Source organism: Chelmon rostratus, chromosome 9, assembly GCF_017976325.1.
Source record: "Chelmon rostratus isolate fCheRos1 chromosome 9, fCheRos1.pri, whole genome shotgun sequence".
In the NCBI taxonomy this organism is placed as follows: domain Eukaryota; kingdom Metazoa; phylum Chordata; class Actinopteri; order Chaetodontiformes; family Chaetodontidae; genus Chelmon; species Chelmon rostratus.
The window spans coordinates 13283056-13295935 of NC_055666.1; the positions used below are offsets into that span (position 1 = coordinate 13283056).

Here is a 12880-nt window from a genome sequence, read left to right on the forward strand (position 1 = left end):
CCACCATGTTAACATATAAAAATACTGTGTAGTCTGAATCCAGCTTTATATACATGACATACAACTCCACAGGGTACCTTTAATGCTGTCAGAGATTTATGGTTCATTTAATGCTCCGTTTATGTGTGAGCTGACAAACAAAGATCACTTCATGGTCCATTCAGAAGCTGTTCTGGAGCTTTTGATCATATTATATGAGCTTCATCAGCAGATGGAGTTTTGCCAGTTGGATGGAAGTTCAACATGGATGAAAAATCCTTAAATTGCTCATTGAAAATGGAAACGTGAACATTTCCATACTCCTGGATACACTCTATCTGCTGATGAAGTGCCTGTCTAATATGATGGAAAGCTGCAGAACAACCACATAACGGAGCTTGAGGTGAGTTTCGAGAGATGGCGAGCCGCATCAGCATGTGAATCACAGCCCATAGTTTGGTCTTGGTTTGTTTGGTCTGGCTTCCAGCTGCTGTTTCCCAACTTAAAGTCTCACACTGAGCTCATGAGCTTTGAGAGGCCATCTGTAATTATAAGTCAATCAATAATCTGAAATGGGTTCATTTCCAAAGCATTATAAAGTGGCTATTGTCAATCTCACTCCTCCCACAATGCTGACAAAGCCAAAGTATAAAAGCAGTGTCTGCTACCAGTTTAACTACAGTGGAGTGCTGTTGCACCTCTCTAACCCTTTTAATCTGAAAACACGTACGCCTGGTGTCTTCTCATCCAGGCAGTCCAGGGCTGGGTTGTCATAAGCCAGCTCTGCCTTCCTCTGCGCGGACTCTTTCTCTTGGTTAGCAGAGGTCATCTGCGTTGAGATGCGCTCCTCTTCGTGATCTCCCCTCCCCGCCTCGCGCGCGATGCTGCAGCAAACGGTTGCCCTGGTGATCAAGCGGTCGAGTGGTTTGAGAGAGCGCATCCACTGGGGCAAGAAGTCCCACGTCCGGAGCTGAGTGGGCAGGTGCCTTGGGCTGCGGGCCTGCATCACATTCACTATGGCGACGAAGACGGTCACGCCCAGAAAGGGCGCCCCAACCCCAGCCATGACCCGCCAGCCTGCCAGCGAGAGGCCGAGCACCAGAGAGGGCAGGAGCAGGAAGCAAAGGAGAAGGTACAAGACTGCAAACCAGCGGTACTTAGCGGTGCGCTCACCCAGGACTCGAGCCATCCTTATCGGCAGACGCAGGAAGGGAAGAGGGTACCACAGCAGGATGCCAAAGACGTTGAAGAAGAGGTGACACAGAGCAATCTACGTACAAAGAGAAGATAAACAGATACAGGCCCAGAAGGAAATTTGCAAATGTGCGCTACACTTTTCATCGACATTTGCTGGTTCGCTTAATGAGCTGCAGCTGAACAGCTAATTAGCTACCTAGCCTGCAAGCTGACATTAGCAGTGCAGTTTTCCACAGGGAAAGTTTGTTTGGCTGCTGGTTCGACAAGCTAAGTTGCAGGACAAGACCTTCACGTTTGTCGCTTAAAGAAGAAGGAGACTTTAGCAGGAAAGCTTATGTGGCTGTTCAAAGTCTGTGGCTCTTGTGTTGCAGGCTGCTTACTGACTCAGTGGGACCGTCTGCTCTGTCTGTGATAGAAGGCTGACGTTACTGTTTTATGCAAGATTTGACTGGCTGTACCAAAAAAAATGTCTCCATCTACATAGACGGATGCCACAAATGTATTCCCTCGAATTAATGCAAGAAAGTATACATTTCTCCCTTTTGGCTTCTGATTTTTCTCTCAAAGAACGAACACAAACTGCAACATCCATCTACTATTTGTTTGCCTTACAGTAATCATATTGTGTTAGTTAATAATAGCCAAAATAATCCATTCTTAATTATATACAAGCCTATATTCTATACACGTCTTTTTCCCACTACAATCCTCCTTGTGGCTCGTGTGAATCCCATCTCCTTTTCATATGCAATCAGGAGAGAAGTGAACCTTGCAGACGCGAAAAACCGCGACTCCAGCCTGCTGTGTCTGCTCGATAAAGACGGCACATGTGTTTCGGGCAGAAGGCGTCATACAGGTGCAAAAGCTTTGGTCAATCTGCCGCACAGGACATAAGCGCTGAAGGATGTAACTGGTGACAGTCAGTGTGTGTAAAAAGAGTCTATGTGACGTGTTTTGTCACCATGCAACATTTGTTAATAATCCGATATAATACAGTGATGTGATATGGTTCTAGTTTTCGCAGTTTCGTGTCCTACAGAAGCACTCGTGGAGCGTCCACTTAATTGCCTCCAAAGCTCATGCACACACACATTTATGCATAAATCCATGTTCATAAATAAACACAAAAACATTATTATAATCCGCAAGCTGTAGCTAATTCACTGCAACTCCCATGTTTTTGTTCATGTGGGTGAAAAAGACATTTGTGGGCTCCTTATTGTTGTCTCCCAGTCCGTGTTCATCCTCCTCTGCCAGCCATATAAGTGGAAAATATATTCATGAATTTTTTTAGTTTTTTTTTTCTCCGAGGAGGAGAATGGTGATAGTGGAGCCGCCGCTTTCCTCTTTCTCATTTTCCTGCAGTTTTAAAATGGCTGTCATATCGGTCAAAAAAAAAAAAGAAAACACTGGCTCACTTGAATGGCTGCTGCAAGCTTGTTCCCAGGACTGGCCAGAGCTGCCAGCAGGGCTGTGGCAGTGGTGCCAATGTTGGACCCGAGGGTGAGAGGATAGGCCCGCTCCAGACTGATCACACCAATACCTGAGGGAGACGACAGAAACACGCTGTGTCAGAGGAAACGAGGACGGCAAATGATGATGGTTAATTAGGAAAAGTTTCAGCTTCTCTCATTTTCCTGTTGGAGTATTTGCAGAGCGTCAGCTCCTCTCACAGAAACTAGTTAATGCACTCGACACCACTTTTGTGTGAAGTGCATTACAATCATTAGCTCTCCAAAGACAAGTGCTGGAGTAGATAAACTGCATCTTTAATCCCCGTACATTTTTCAAATCAAAACACACTAATCTGTCTCGTAAAATGTGGAAATCTGTGATTGGGATTCCACTTCTGAGCATCTGATATAATCTTAAATCACTGCTTTTAGGATTAGAAGCAGCATAAAAGCACAGCACTGAAATAAATGTTCTGAGAAACTTGCAGAGAGCCACTAAATCTATTCTCCAATAGGTTTAAAAATAACTTGTCAAACTATTTGATCCAAATTACACCTTGGATAAAGAGACTACACGTAAAACCAGTGGTACGTGGTGTTTAAGATGAACTGGAGCCAAATGTTTGAAACAGCAACAGTGGAAGAGGCTGAAATATACCTTTGCCAGATAAGATGACTAATTACTGCCAAATGAGTGGCTGCTCGACAGCAACTGACAGCCAAAGTCGGGTAATGCTGCTCGAGGATCTGTGCAGTCAAAAGTACTGAAACTGTGAGGAACCGGTTGCTCTTGTTATTTGTTTTTAATGTATGATACTATGACACGCTAACAGTGAATAAACCGAACAGAAATCTGTGGACTGGAAATCATCCGCCATGTGTTTAATCTCTTTCCCTTTAGCTTATTTTTTTTTAAGATGGTTAATTACTCCTGTTTAAAATGAGAAATTATTCTCATCTCACATTTATCACTGAGTAGCAGGCCGATGACTCAGTCGTCACTGATTTTACATGCTTCATTTAGCCGGCGGCATACAGTGCTGCTTATGCAACATGTTCTGACAAACTTCACAAGACTCAATCGGCGGCAAAAAGCAGGTTCATGTCCTTATTTGGTCCTGTCTCGCCCGCAAATGAGCCATTAGCCAACAAGGAAATTCCCTCACTAGTGTGAGAACGCACTCATTTTCATTTGCCATTAAGTGCATGACTACAGCGATCAGGCCAACCTTTGCTCAATGTACAGTTATTTAATTTATTACTGTAGCAGTAAATGTCTGTTCAGAGGCTGTCTTGTTGAAATTTATAACTTGGTTTACGAACCAGTGGCCTTGGAAACAAGAGGCCAGTTTACGAGCTGTTAGATGACAGTGGTAATTCTTCCAGGTTGGAGGGGTGTTCTGTTGTTTACAGCCATTCTCTCTCTGCCACAATTTAACTTCAAAACAAAAAACCCACACAGGCTGATATACATTTAAAACATGAAACCAGACCGTCAAAGCACACATCTGCAGTGGCTGTGATTTCCAACTTCAAAGTAACAAGTAACACAACTGACCGTGCTTTTGCACAGTGTTGGCCCGCTCAAAGATGAGATCCATCGAAGCACGGTTAGAGTCGAGTTTAATAAGACATTACAAGAGTCAGTCTCCCCGAGGGGCTGCACCAAATCAAGCAGACTCAAAAGAGCGGGGGCAGGATGAGAAGAAACTTCACATGAGTCCAACCTTCACACTGGACATTTGCTCTGATTGTCTCCGGGATACGAGCAGCACTTCCTGTTTCTCATCAGCCAAAATGAACTGGAGGAAACGAAGCAAACCGAGCAGAGAGACATGCTGGACAGTGAGAGGTGAGTTTTGTTGTTTGCAAAGGAGAAGGAGAAGAATTCAGCCTGAGAAAAGGTTAGTTTGTTGATCAGCTGCAAGGTGTTATTCTTTCTCAGTTTACTGCCCAAAGAGTGTCCAAAGTCAGAGGATCACCAAAGTTCTCAAAATGACTGGGAGGGGGACAAATATGTGTCTCCCAAATATCATGGCAATCCATAGAAAAGTTGGTGAGACATTTCACCCCAAATCATCAAGAAAAAGCAGGTGTGTGGAATGTCTTATCAAGAAGAAGGTGAGATTTAATAAGAGAAAATTTAGACCTGCTGGTGGCGCTAAATGAAAAGCCAGGGGATCACCACAGTCATCAGGATTCATCACCAACCACTGTTGAGAAAATTCACTACATACCAAAAATGTCAACCTCGTGTGGCGCTAGAACAAAAGTCAGATCAATAAAATCAACATACCATACAAAACATAGTCCGTTGAGATATTTCAGTCTGGTTTAAAGAGGAGCAACCAACAGACAAACCAATCAACATTTCGGTCTCTAGAGTCCGGCTAGCACGGCTAATAAACACTGGATCACAAAGAAAAACTGCACTGAAAAACTAGAATGAATAATGAATGAGTAGAATCTGATGAGCTGGATTTTAAAATGCTACACACTGATGGAGAACTAACAAAAGTACCACTAATTACCCATCAGGCTGCTGTGATTAACTGGCATTCTTTCCACAGAGAGAATCAAACTGTGGGCAAAGGGATCAGATAGTTGTTTAACATTATTCACGTATCTATTATATATAAAAACCAGGCGTTGCTGCCACAGGTTTCAGACTCAGACAGGTGATGACAGTGTACGGGGGCGTAGTTTGCATATGGACAGGAGGGACATTCTGGTTCATGTTATCTTTAGAGAGAAGTCAGCTTAGGTCACTCTGTTGTGCCCTTCCAGAGGCGGCGTGACCATTGCTTCGCTGTTGTTTCAGAACCTTGGACAGTGCTGACAGAGAGATGCTTTTCATTCATCCAAAAGAGATGTAGCGCTCTGCGTCGTGCTCCATTCTTATGTGAGAGCTTTAATAAATGTGGTCTTTGTTCCTGAAACAGTAGCCTGAAGCCATGAGTCTATACAGCGCTTTTCTCCCTCGCCACACAGGCGCTTCATCCCAGCGCCCCCCAGCCCCCTGTCAGAGAACACTGTATGGACACAGAGACACACTCTTTTGTTGTTGTTATTTTGCCTTTCTGAGCCTATGGCCTAGCGCATGGTTAATCCGTTTTATTTACTGGCGCCTCAGTCACTTCACCATTGTGTCCCTACAAGTGTTTAGATCAACCCTGGGCCCTTGCAGTGCACAAGGTTAAAATGCTATTATTCAGTATTTTAATGGCTGGAGGTGTTAAAAGATGCGGCCTGGGTCACACTGTGTTGGCTCAAGTGGGTGGTGGACATGAAAGGCTGTATATAGTAAAGAAAGCAATGCAATGTTTTTTTCTGCTTGTGCTGTGCTCATACTGTGTGTTATTAGCAGCCACTTCATGAGCAGGGTCACAGATTTGAGAACAAAGGGAATGATAAAACACTAAATGGTAACTGGCAATGTTTATGCATTGGAAATGTTGATAATGTACTCAAGCAATAATAAAATGGATTAGATTTCTTAATGCTAAATGTATTTATTTATTTGCCTGTCATCTGCCATTTTACTTATAACAGATGTTTCATTTCATATGAGTACAGGACAATAACAAATGTACAAGGTTTAACAACACAAAGTATATTAAGTTCTGTGAATGTATGACCTCTCACTGTGATTATTAACATATTTCTGCATATTCATCTTATTGCTTTTGCTCCTATGTTTTTAGGTCACATATTCCTGTCATTTGTAACATATGGTATATGTACTTTGTGCACATATTTTCAAGCTTTCACTCGTAGGGGGCTAATGAGTTTTCACTTTTACTTACACTTAATCATCTTTCTGTGCCCTACTTACCTACACGTTTCTCACATTAACATTTTATCTTGTAAATATTTCAGGTCAGTTCAACGCACTCGAAGCTCTCGTAGTGCAAAAGTGTGTGTCACTCACCTACAAGTGGGGTCATGGCTGAGGTAAAGACAGAGCTACTCTGGACCACGAATGTTACCCCTGCACCCACAACCATGGCCATGTATCCTGTCAGCCACCCAAACGGATATGACAGGTCTGATGAGATAAAGAGAGGAGAATTATTACCCGCATGTATATACAATTAACACAGCAATGCTTGGATCTTCTGCACAGCCTCTTTCATGCAATATGCATCCAAAGCAGCTGAAAAAGGTTTTCATGGCTTGCTTCCTCATTTGCATCCTGCATATTCAACTGCCACACATTGATGGTGAAAAGCTGCAGCGGCTCAGCAGCATGCCCACCTGTGTTGATGGCTTTGTGGATGACCTTTGCTACTTGGCCTTTAAGGAGAGAGTTGAGCAGCTTGACTAGAAGCAGCAGACAGGTGCAGAGGACGGCCATTGAGCCTGCCAGGAGAATCAGGCCCACGCTGAGGTCTGACAGCCCGGAAGCCACAAACAAATGCCGACCTGCACAGTGACGGCCCCAAAAACCATCAGGATATGATCCCACAAACGCCTAGTACTGTTAAATGTTGAACAGAAAATGCATGCTCGAGATATATTATCAGAATCAATGCACAGTTCGCAAGAGCGGATGGGTTGCAGATATTATTGAGCATGAACTCACACTTCAGTGACGACTGGGACAAGTTGTCAGGGCCACAGTTGTCGGTACTCGCATTGTCAGTGGACTGTAGAGATAGATAGATAGATAGATAGATAGATAGATAGATAGATAGATAGATAGATAGATAGATAGATAGATAGAGAAGCAGCAGCTGTGATGAAACAAATTAGCAACACTGTTGTCACTGGCAGCAGTGACAGGCTCTATTTGGTGCCACAGTGTGACACAGTAGTCTGCATGTGCAGGAGACAGCGGTAGAGACAATCCATTACCATAACAAGGTCAGTCTGGCACCATTCTTTCACCAGGCTCCTGTTCCTCATGTCCTCATTTCCCATAGCGAGCCCCGTGATCACACATTCATCTAGCTGAGGGCGGAAGGCGAAACGTTTCTGAGTTCAGTTAGTTAGAGCTGAGCAAGGTTTAAGTAACTTTCAGTCCTTCAACCAGAAGGCCTGCAGTTTACAATAAAAACAGGTATTATGTTTTTTACACCACTCGAAATCATAATTTTTAGCCCCCGACCGGCAAATTCTCCAGCTGAAATGGCTGCTGTCAGATTTTATGTGTTGTTTAAAAACGTTATCTCAAGGTGGCTTTTGTGTTTCCAGCTGACTTGGTTTAAACATCATCATGCTAAATAACTGGAGCTCAAGCTAAATGCCCCAGGCAGAAAGCTAGCATCCTCGCCTTCCTACGTAGAAGACACAGAATCAGAGAAAGAGCATTGCTCCTGTATTGTCAGTGTAGAGCTGGTGTTGTGGTCTGCACGTCTGCATCATTCCCTGTGTTTCTGCTGTTTGTCCCTCCCTTCTGTTTCTGGTTGGTCCCCTGTTTGTTTGCTCTTGGTGTTGGGGTGTGTTTGTCTGGGCGTGGTGCTTCATTTTCCCACCTGCTGCCAATCAACCTGCACACCTGCAACTCACCATTCTCCTGCATTAAATCCACCCCGACCAGATCGTTCGCCAGTGTGTTACCACTCTAGAGTCAGGTTTAAGTCCTGTTTAGTATTTTCTTGCCATTTGCCTGAATTGTTGTTTAGCACATACTCAATTAGAAAAATGGTGATTGGCTGATAGTTTTACCTGTATGATGAGCTTGGTGACGGGCTCGGTGATGACCTTGAGCAGCTCGGGTGCTTCCTCCCCGGGCTGGAGCCTGAAGCTGGTGACCAGCAGGTGCGACAGCCGGGTCATGAGGCCACTCGCCACCTCCAGCGGCAGCAGAACCAGGACCGAGAGCCAGTTGAAGCAGTCGTGGATCGTTGCCCCGGCGAAGGCCCTGCAGTGGGTCACAATCATGTTCTGTGTTGAGCAAGGTCAGCCGCCGGCATGATGAACTACTCAAAATGATTGCTTGTTAATCTGCTTTTCGTGGCTCAACGTAGTTTTTTTTGGGCGTGTGTGATGTAATGAGCGTTTTAGTTTTGACTCCGTGTGTGAGTATATTGTGAAAGATTAATAAATTGCATATATTTTACCGGACACAGATTAAGTAACATGCCATCTGTTCGGTGCCACATCTTTCATGCCAGAGGGTTACTGGTGTGGGATCAGCGTGGATTGGTGCCATTATTGTTACTGTTACAGAAATTACACTCAGATGGAGGCCGGCGCAAAGAGGCAGTGAACAGCTGCTAATGCTTTCACTTCACCCTCTTCTTCTTTCTCCCCTGCACTTTCATCCTTCTTCCCCTCCATCTACCCACTCATCCTCTTCACTTTTCAATTTCAATTTCTTCTTCTCTGCTCTTCAGCTTCCCCAACAAGCATCCTCAGCCTGTCAACTACCTTTCTCCACTCACCGTTGAAACTCCGTCCTCTCTGCCGCTTGCATCATGGCCACGATGGTGTTCGTGACCGAAGTCCCAATGTTGGAACCCATGATGATAGGAACAGCCGAACTCACTTCCAGCACTGTGAGATGAGGCCACACAGAATCGTACATTTTACTTGAAAGCTTATGATTCTGAAAACCATATGCATGTACCACTAAACGAAAAACACTTTAAGATCGTCGTGAACTGCAGCGCATCGCACATAATCACTGCACGCGACCGTCAGTGCTTCGGTTTTAATGGGGATGAAAGGTGATTGTAATTTCCAGGTTAGAGTAAGCGCGCTCAGCCTTCACCCTCTGCAGGGGGTTTATTGTCGAGGATGCCTCTAATGATGATGACCTGGAGGACATATGCACACATACACACACTCCTACAGACACACTTCCATGCCTCTGCATCCCTTTTTCTCTTTGATAATTACCGCTTATCTTTCTCCTAGCGCGCTTACAGAAAGGCTTTAGAAGCAGAGGGGCAGCTCCTGCATACTGATATCGTTTCATTCCATCTCTTTAAACTAATAGATGGAGAAGCGGTGGCCTCGGAGCCCACACTGGCAACAGACGGGTCACAGTCTTACTGTGTAATGGTCTTATGAGGCATTGTAAACTGCAGACTGACTGTGCGACTGAGTTGGAGGACGATTACAGGGTGTGAACTGGTTTGATTTGATTATCTCTCTGATCTCAGTCCAACATGCTGGATTACAATAATTCTCAGATGGTTTTTACACACGGCCACCGCAGCAGTGCAATCTCGAAATGCTGATTTCGGGTCAGTCAATGAGTAATAATCACACAGAAAAGACAGATAACATTTTGCACAATTTTAAGTAAACTGAAAGAAAAGTGCTACTGATATTTTAGATTTTTCTTGTTGTCAAAAACATCCAATGGAAAGACAAAAAAACAGTAATAAATCTATTCCGCAACAGGAGTTTTCTGTGTAGCTAAAGCCTGATATAGCTTGTTATGTGCGATAGACCTCCATCGTCCAAAACCTATGAAAAACACATCAGTGAGCCATAAGGCTGCATGAGCCGACACGTTCCCTTCGTTAGGAGGAACACCACCCAGCTAAGTATTCAGAAGAGCACCAAATGTGTGTTAATCCGCAGCCGAAAATAGTGGCCCAACTAATGCGCTATTCACTGTTGTTTGATTAATGTTTGCCAAAATCTTCAGAGCACAGCTGTTTCAGAAAATCATTTACCCTTTTTGAAAAATAAAAACATGTATTAGACTTTGTCTGTAGTAAGAGTGAATAGGCTGAGAAAGCGACAAACACATTCTGTGCTCTTGGTTTTTGGTCATTTCACGGGATTTGGTGACAAAAACATTGACATGGAATAGCAGCAGCCTTGTCCTTTAAGTTATGCTGAACTCCAGGAAGCAAACTGAACAGACGCTGAGCGGCTGAAGTCGGGCCTGGTTTGCCTTTTCTGGCGTTAATATGCTAAACAGCTTTTATTAATCAAAAAATAATAAACGAATTATAATGTGCAAAAGCTCCTAATCAAAATATCACAGTGAAGGAGGATAATTACTGCATCCTCCATGGGGAACACAGCATGAGATTGGGCTGGGAGCCAAAAATCTGAGATTATAACCATGAACTGCAAATTAATTAGATCTATTTGTCACTGCCACACATGCATCCTGGGAGTTTGCTGGCTTTATTGCTGTGTTGCTGTTTTTCTGTTTACTGTAATATCTTTGAGTGCACAATAATAGCCTGGAGGAACACACAGGCATACACTACATACAGTACAAACAGAGACACACAACATATATCTCAGACTAAATGAGGCCAGCCTGGACCTCTTTCCATTTCAGAGTCTTATTTAAACTTAAAAACAGTCTATGGCGCTTACATATTTACACACACTATTATGCGCCTACTCACATCCGGAGGCCACCAGACTGACGACGATGGAGGTGGAGGTGGATGAGCTCTGAACCAGCACAGTCACCAAGATGCCCACCACCAGCCCTGCCACGGGGTTGGAGAGCACCGCGTTGTCCTGGAAAATGTCCCCCGCCACTTTACCTGGTTAAATATGCCGCCCACATACACACACAAACTGCTGGTCTCAGACATGACAGGGTTGCCAAGAGCAATGTTAAACAAGACTCAAAGTGCTCGTATCCCCGAATCCAAAAAGGTCAGCAGACGAGGCTTTGCAGTAAATTATACAGCACAGACCCAGTAGGACAGCGTGGACTGTTCTGCAGTGACTCACTTATTTGTCAAACATCAACTGGCTGAGTCACTATCAACCCGCTGAGGGGGCAGTGAGGGTTATAGTACTTACCCCCTGCTAACTGGAAGGCAGAGCTCAGAGTGTCCAAGGAGCAAACAAAGAAGAAGAGGAGGACGAAGAGGAGAGGGATCTTGGATATAGTTACAAGGAGTTGTTTTATCTTATTCGGGCTCACTGCTGTGGTCTGTGGGGAGCTATCTGTTCAAAAACAACAACAGCGGGGTTAGCCTCACAATATGCCCTAAATCTGGGGGTGCGCAGTCTCAAAAAATGCATCACAGATAACACACGATGTGGTTTATTTTCACTACGTTACAGTCTTTTCTCGTGTTTGTTATTCTTGTGCTCTGGATGAGAGAGATAGCCTCAGTAAGCTCACATGCAGAGACTAAAGCCATGTGATATACTACATTACCCATGTGCAGCCAAACACTGCTGAGTGACAGCAGGACTTTGCCTTTGTTGCCCAGACTGTGTGATCCCACTGGACCTGTGTGCCTTTTGAGCATGTCCTAATCTAATGAGCATGTGGTTCAGCTTCTGCTGTTGTTATTTGCCTTTTCAAAGAGATGAGACCTGCAGCCAACCCAGGAGATGGGAATGTGTGCTTCTCCTCTTCATGCCACTCTTTACCTTTCTCTTTAGGGAGCCTGTCTGCTTCACTGAGGGAAAGTTTATTGAGGTGGTGATTGGTATGTTTGTAGTAGCTGCTGCTGAGGTCAAGGGTGGAGCCGATGCCGGACTCCCTGTCCTCCTCCAGCGGGACTTTGGGCTGTGAGGAGAGATGAGTGCCATGCATCCTCAACCCTGCTAACAAAGAAGGTGGCAAAGATCAGCTTGAAGCCTTTTAAAGACATAAAAAACAGCCTGATGGGAATTAAAAATAATAAGTTACCGCTGTAGTCGAGCCCTGCGCTCCTTCCAGAGGACACTATAGTTATAGATCGGGAGGACATGGTGCTTTGAATGCTGTGTGGAGACATGGAGGTCATTAAAATCACAGGGTGACACCAGTGTGGAGGGAACGTGAGCGCGAGAGCGAATGTGTTTATCAGCCACCTGCAGCTGTAATAAGAAGCCAGAGGAGACCCACATGTCTGTATATTAGCCCCTCTCTCACCACTGAGGTGAACAGACAGGCAATTAGAAGTGAACCAAGGCGGCCCACGTTGTTTGTAATTGGCAGCTGTCTTTGATTCGAGGTCAAATCGCACACCACAACAAATGAACACCCTGTCGGAATCAATAAGGCAACATCAGCATCCATGTAACTCGTCTTGTCCTCCGTTTCCTGCAGCTGCAAGTCAGCTCTTAAAGGGACTCTCCACCATCTATAGAGCAGCAACTCCCTTCAAAGGTTTTCACCGCTCTCGGTTTAAAGAGGCCGTTTCCCCCCCTTTTCATGTCAGCCACTTCGCCGTATTCTGGGGACTCCAGTGGAGGAGGGAGTGCTAATGTGTCTCTTAAAAGCAAAGAGGATGGAAGTGAGTTCAGTAATTACAGCAGGGGAAATTATAGTAATCACAGGCGCTGCATCGTTGTCATTCTGTGTGGCATCCTCCTGC

At 44.7% G+C, this 12880-nt stretch overlaps 1 protein-coding gene across 1 annotated transcript; it reads right to left on the reverse strand.

Annotated features, from left to right (window-relative positions):
• Window positions 1-655: 655 nt before the first annotated feature.
• Window positions 656-12271, reverse strand: slc34a1b (solute carrier family 34 member 1b). Its single transcript, XM_041944152.1, has 12 exons — window positions 12211-12271; window positions 11949-12122; window positions 11367-11513; window positions 10958-11101; window positions 9020-9131; window positions 8301-8496; window positions 7488-7583; window positions 7216-7279; window positions 6888-7055; window positions 6562-6678; window positions 2595-2719; window positions 656-1249 (listed from the first exon to the last, which is right to left on the reverse strand). The coding sequence occupies exons 1-12, from the start codon at window positions 12269-12271 to the stop codon at window positions 656-658; spliced, it is 1998 nt and encodes a 665-aa protein (XP_041800086.1).
• Between the last annotated feature and the right edge of the window lie 609 nt (window positions 12272-12880).

Bases quoted from the DNA above. Each gene is read 5' to 3' on its own strand.
- slc34a1b (XM_041944152.1), bottom strand. From the start codon at position 12,271: ATGTCCTCCCGATCTATAACTATAGTGTCCTCTGGAAGGAGCGCAGGG. The intron at 7,584-8,300 runs GTAAAACTATCA...TTCCGCCCTCAG, and splicing joins TCACCAAGCTCATCATACAG to CTAGATGAATGTGTGATCAC. The intron at 6,679-6,887 runs GTGGGCATGCTG...TTATCTCATCAG, and splicing joins CCACAAAGCCATCAACACAG to ACCTGTCATATCCGTTTGGG.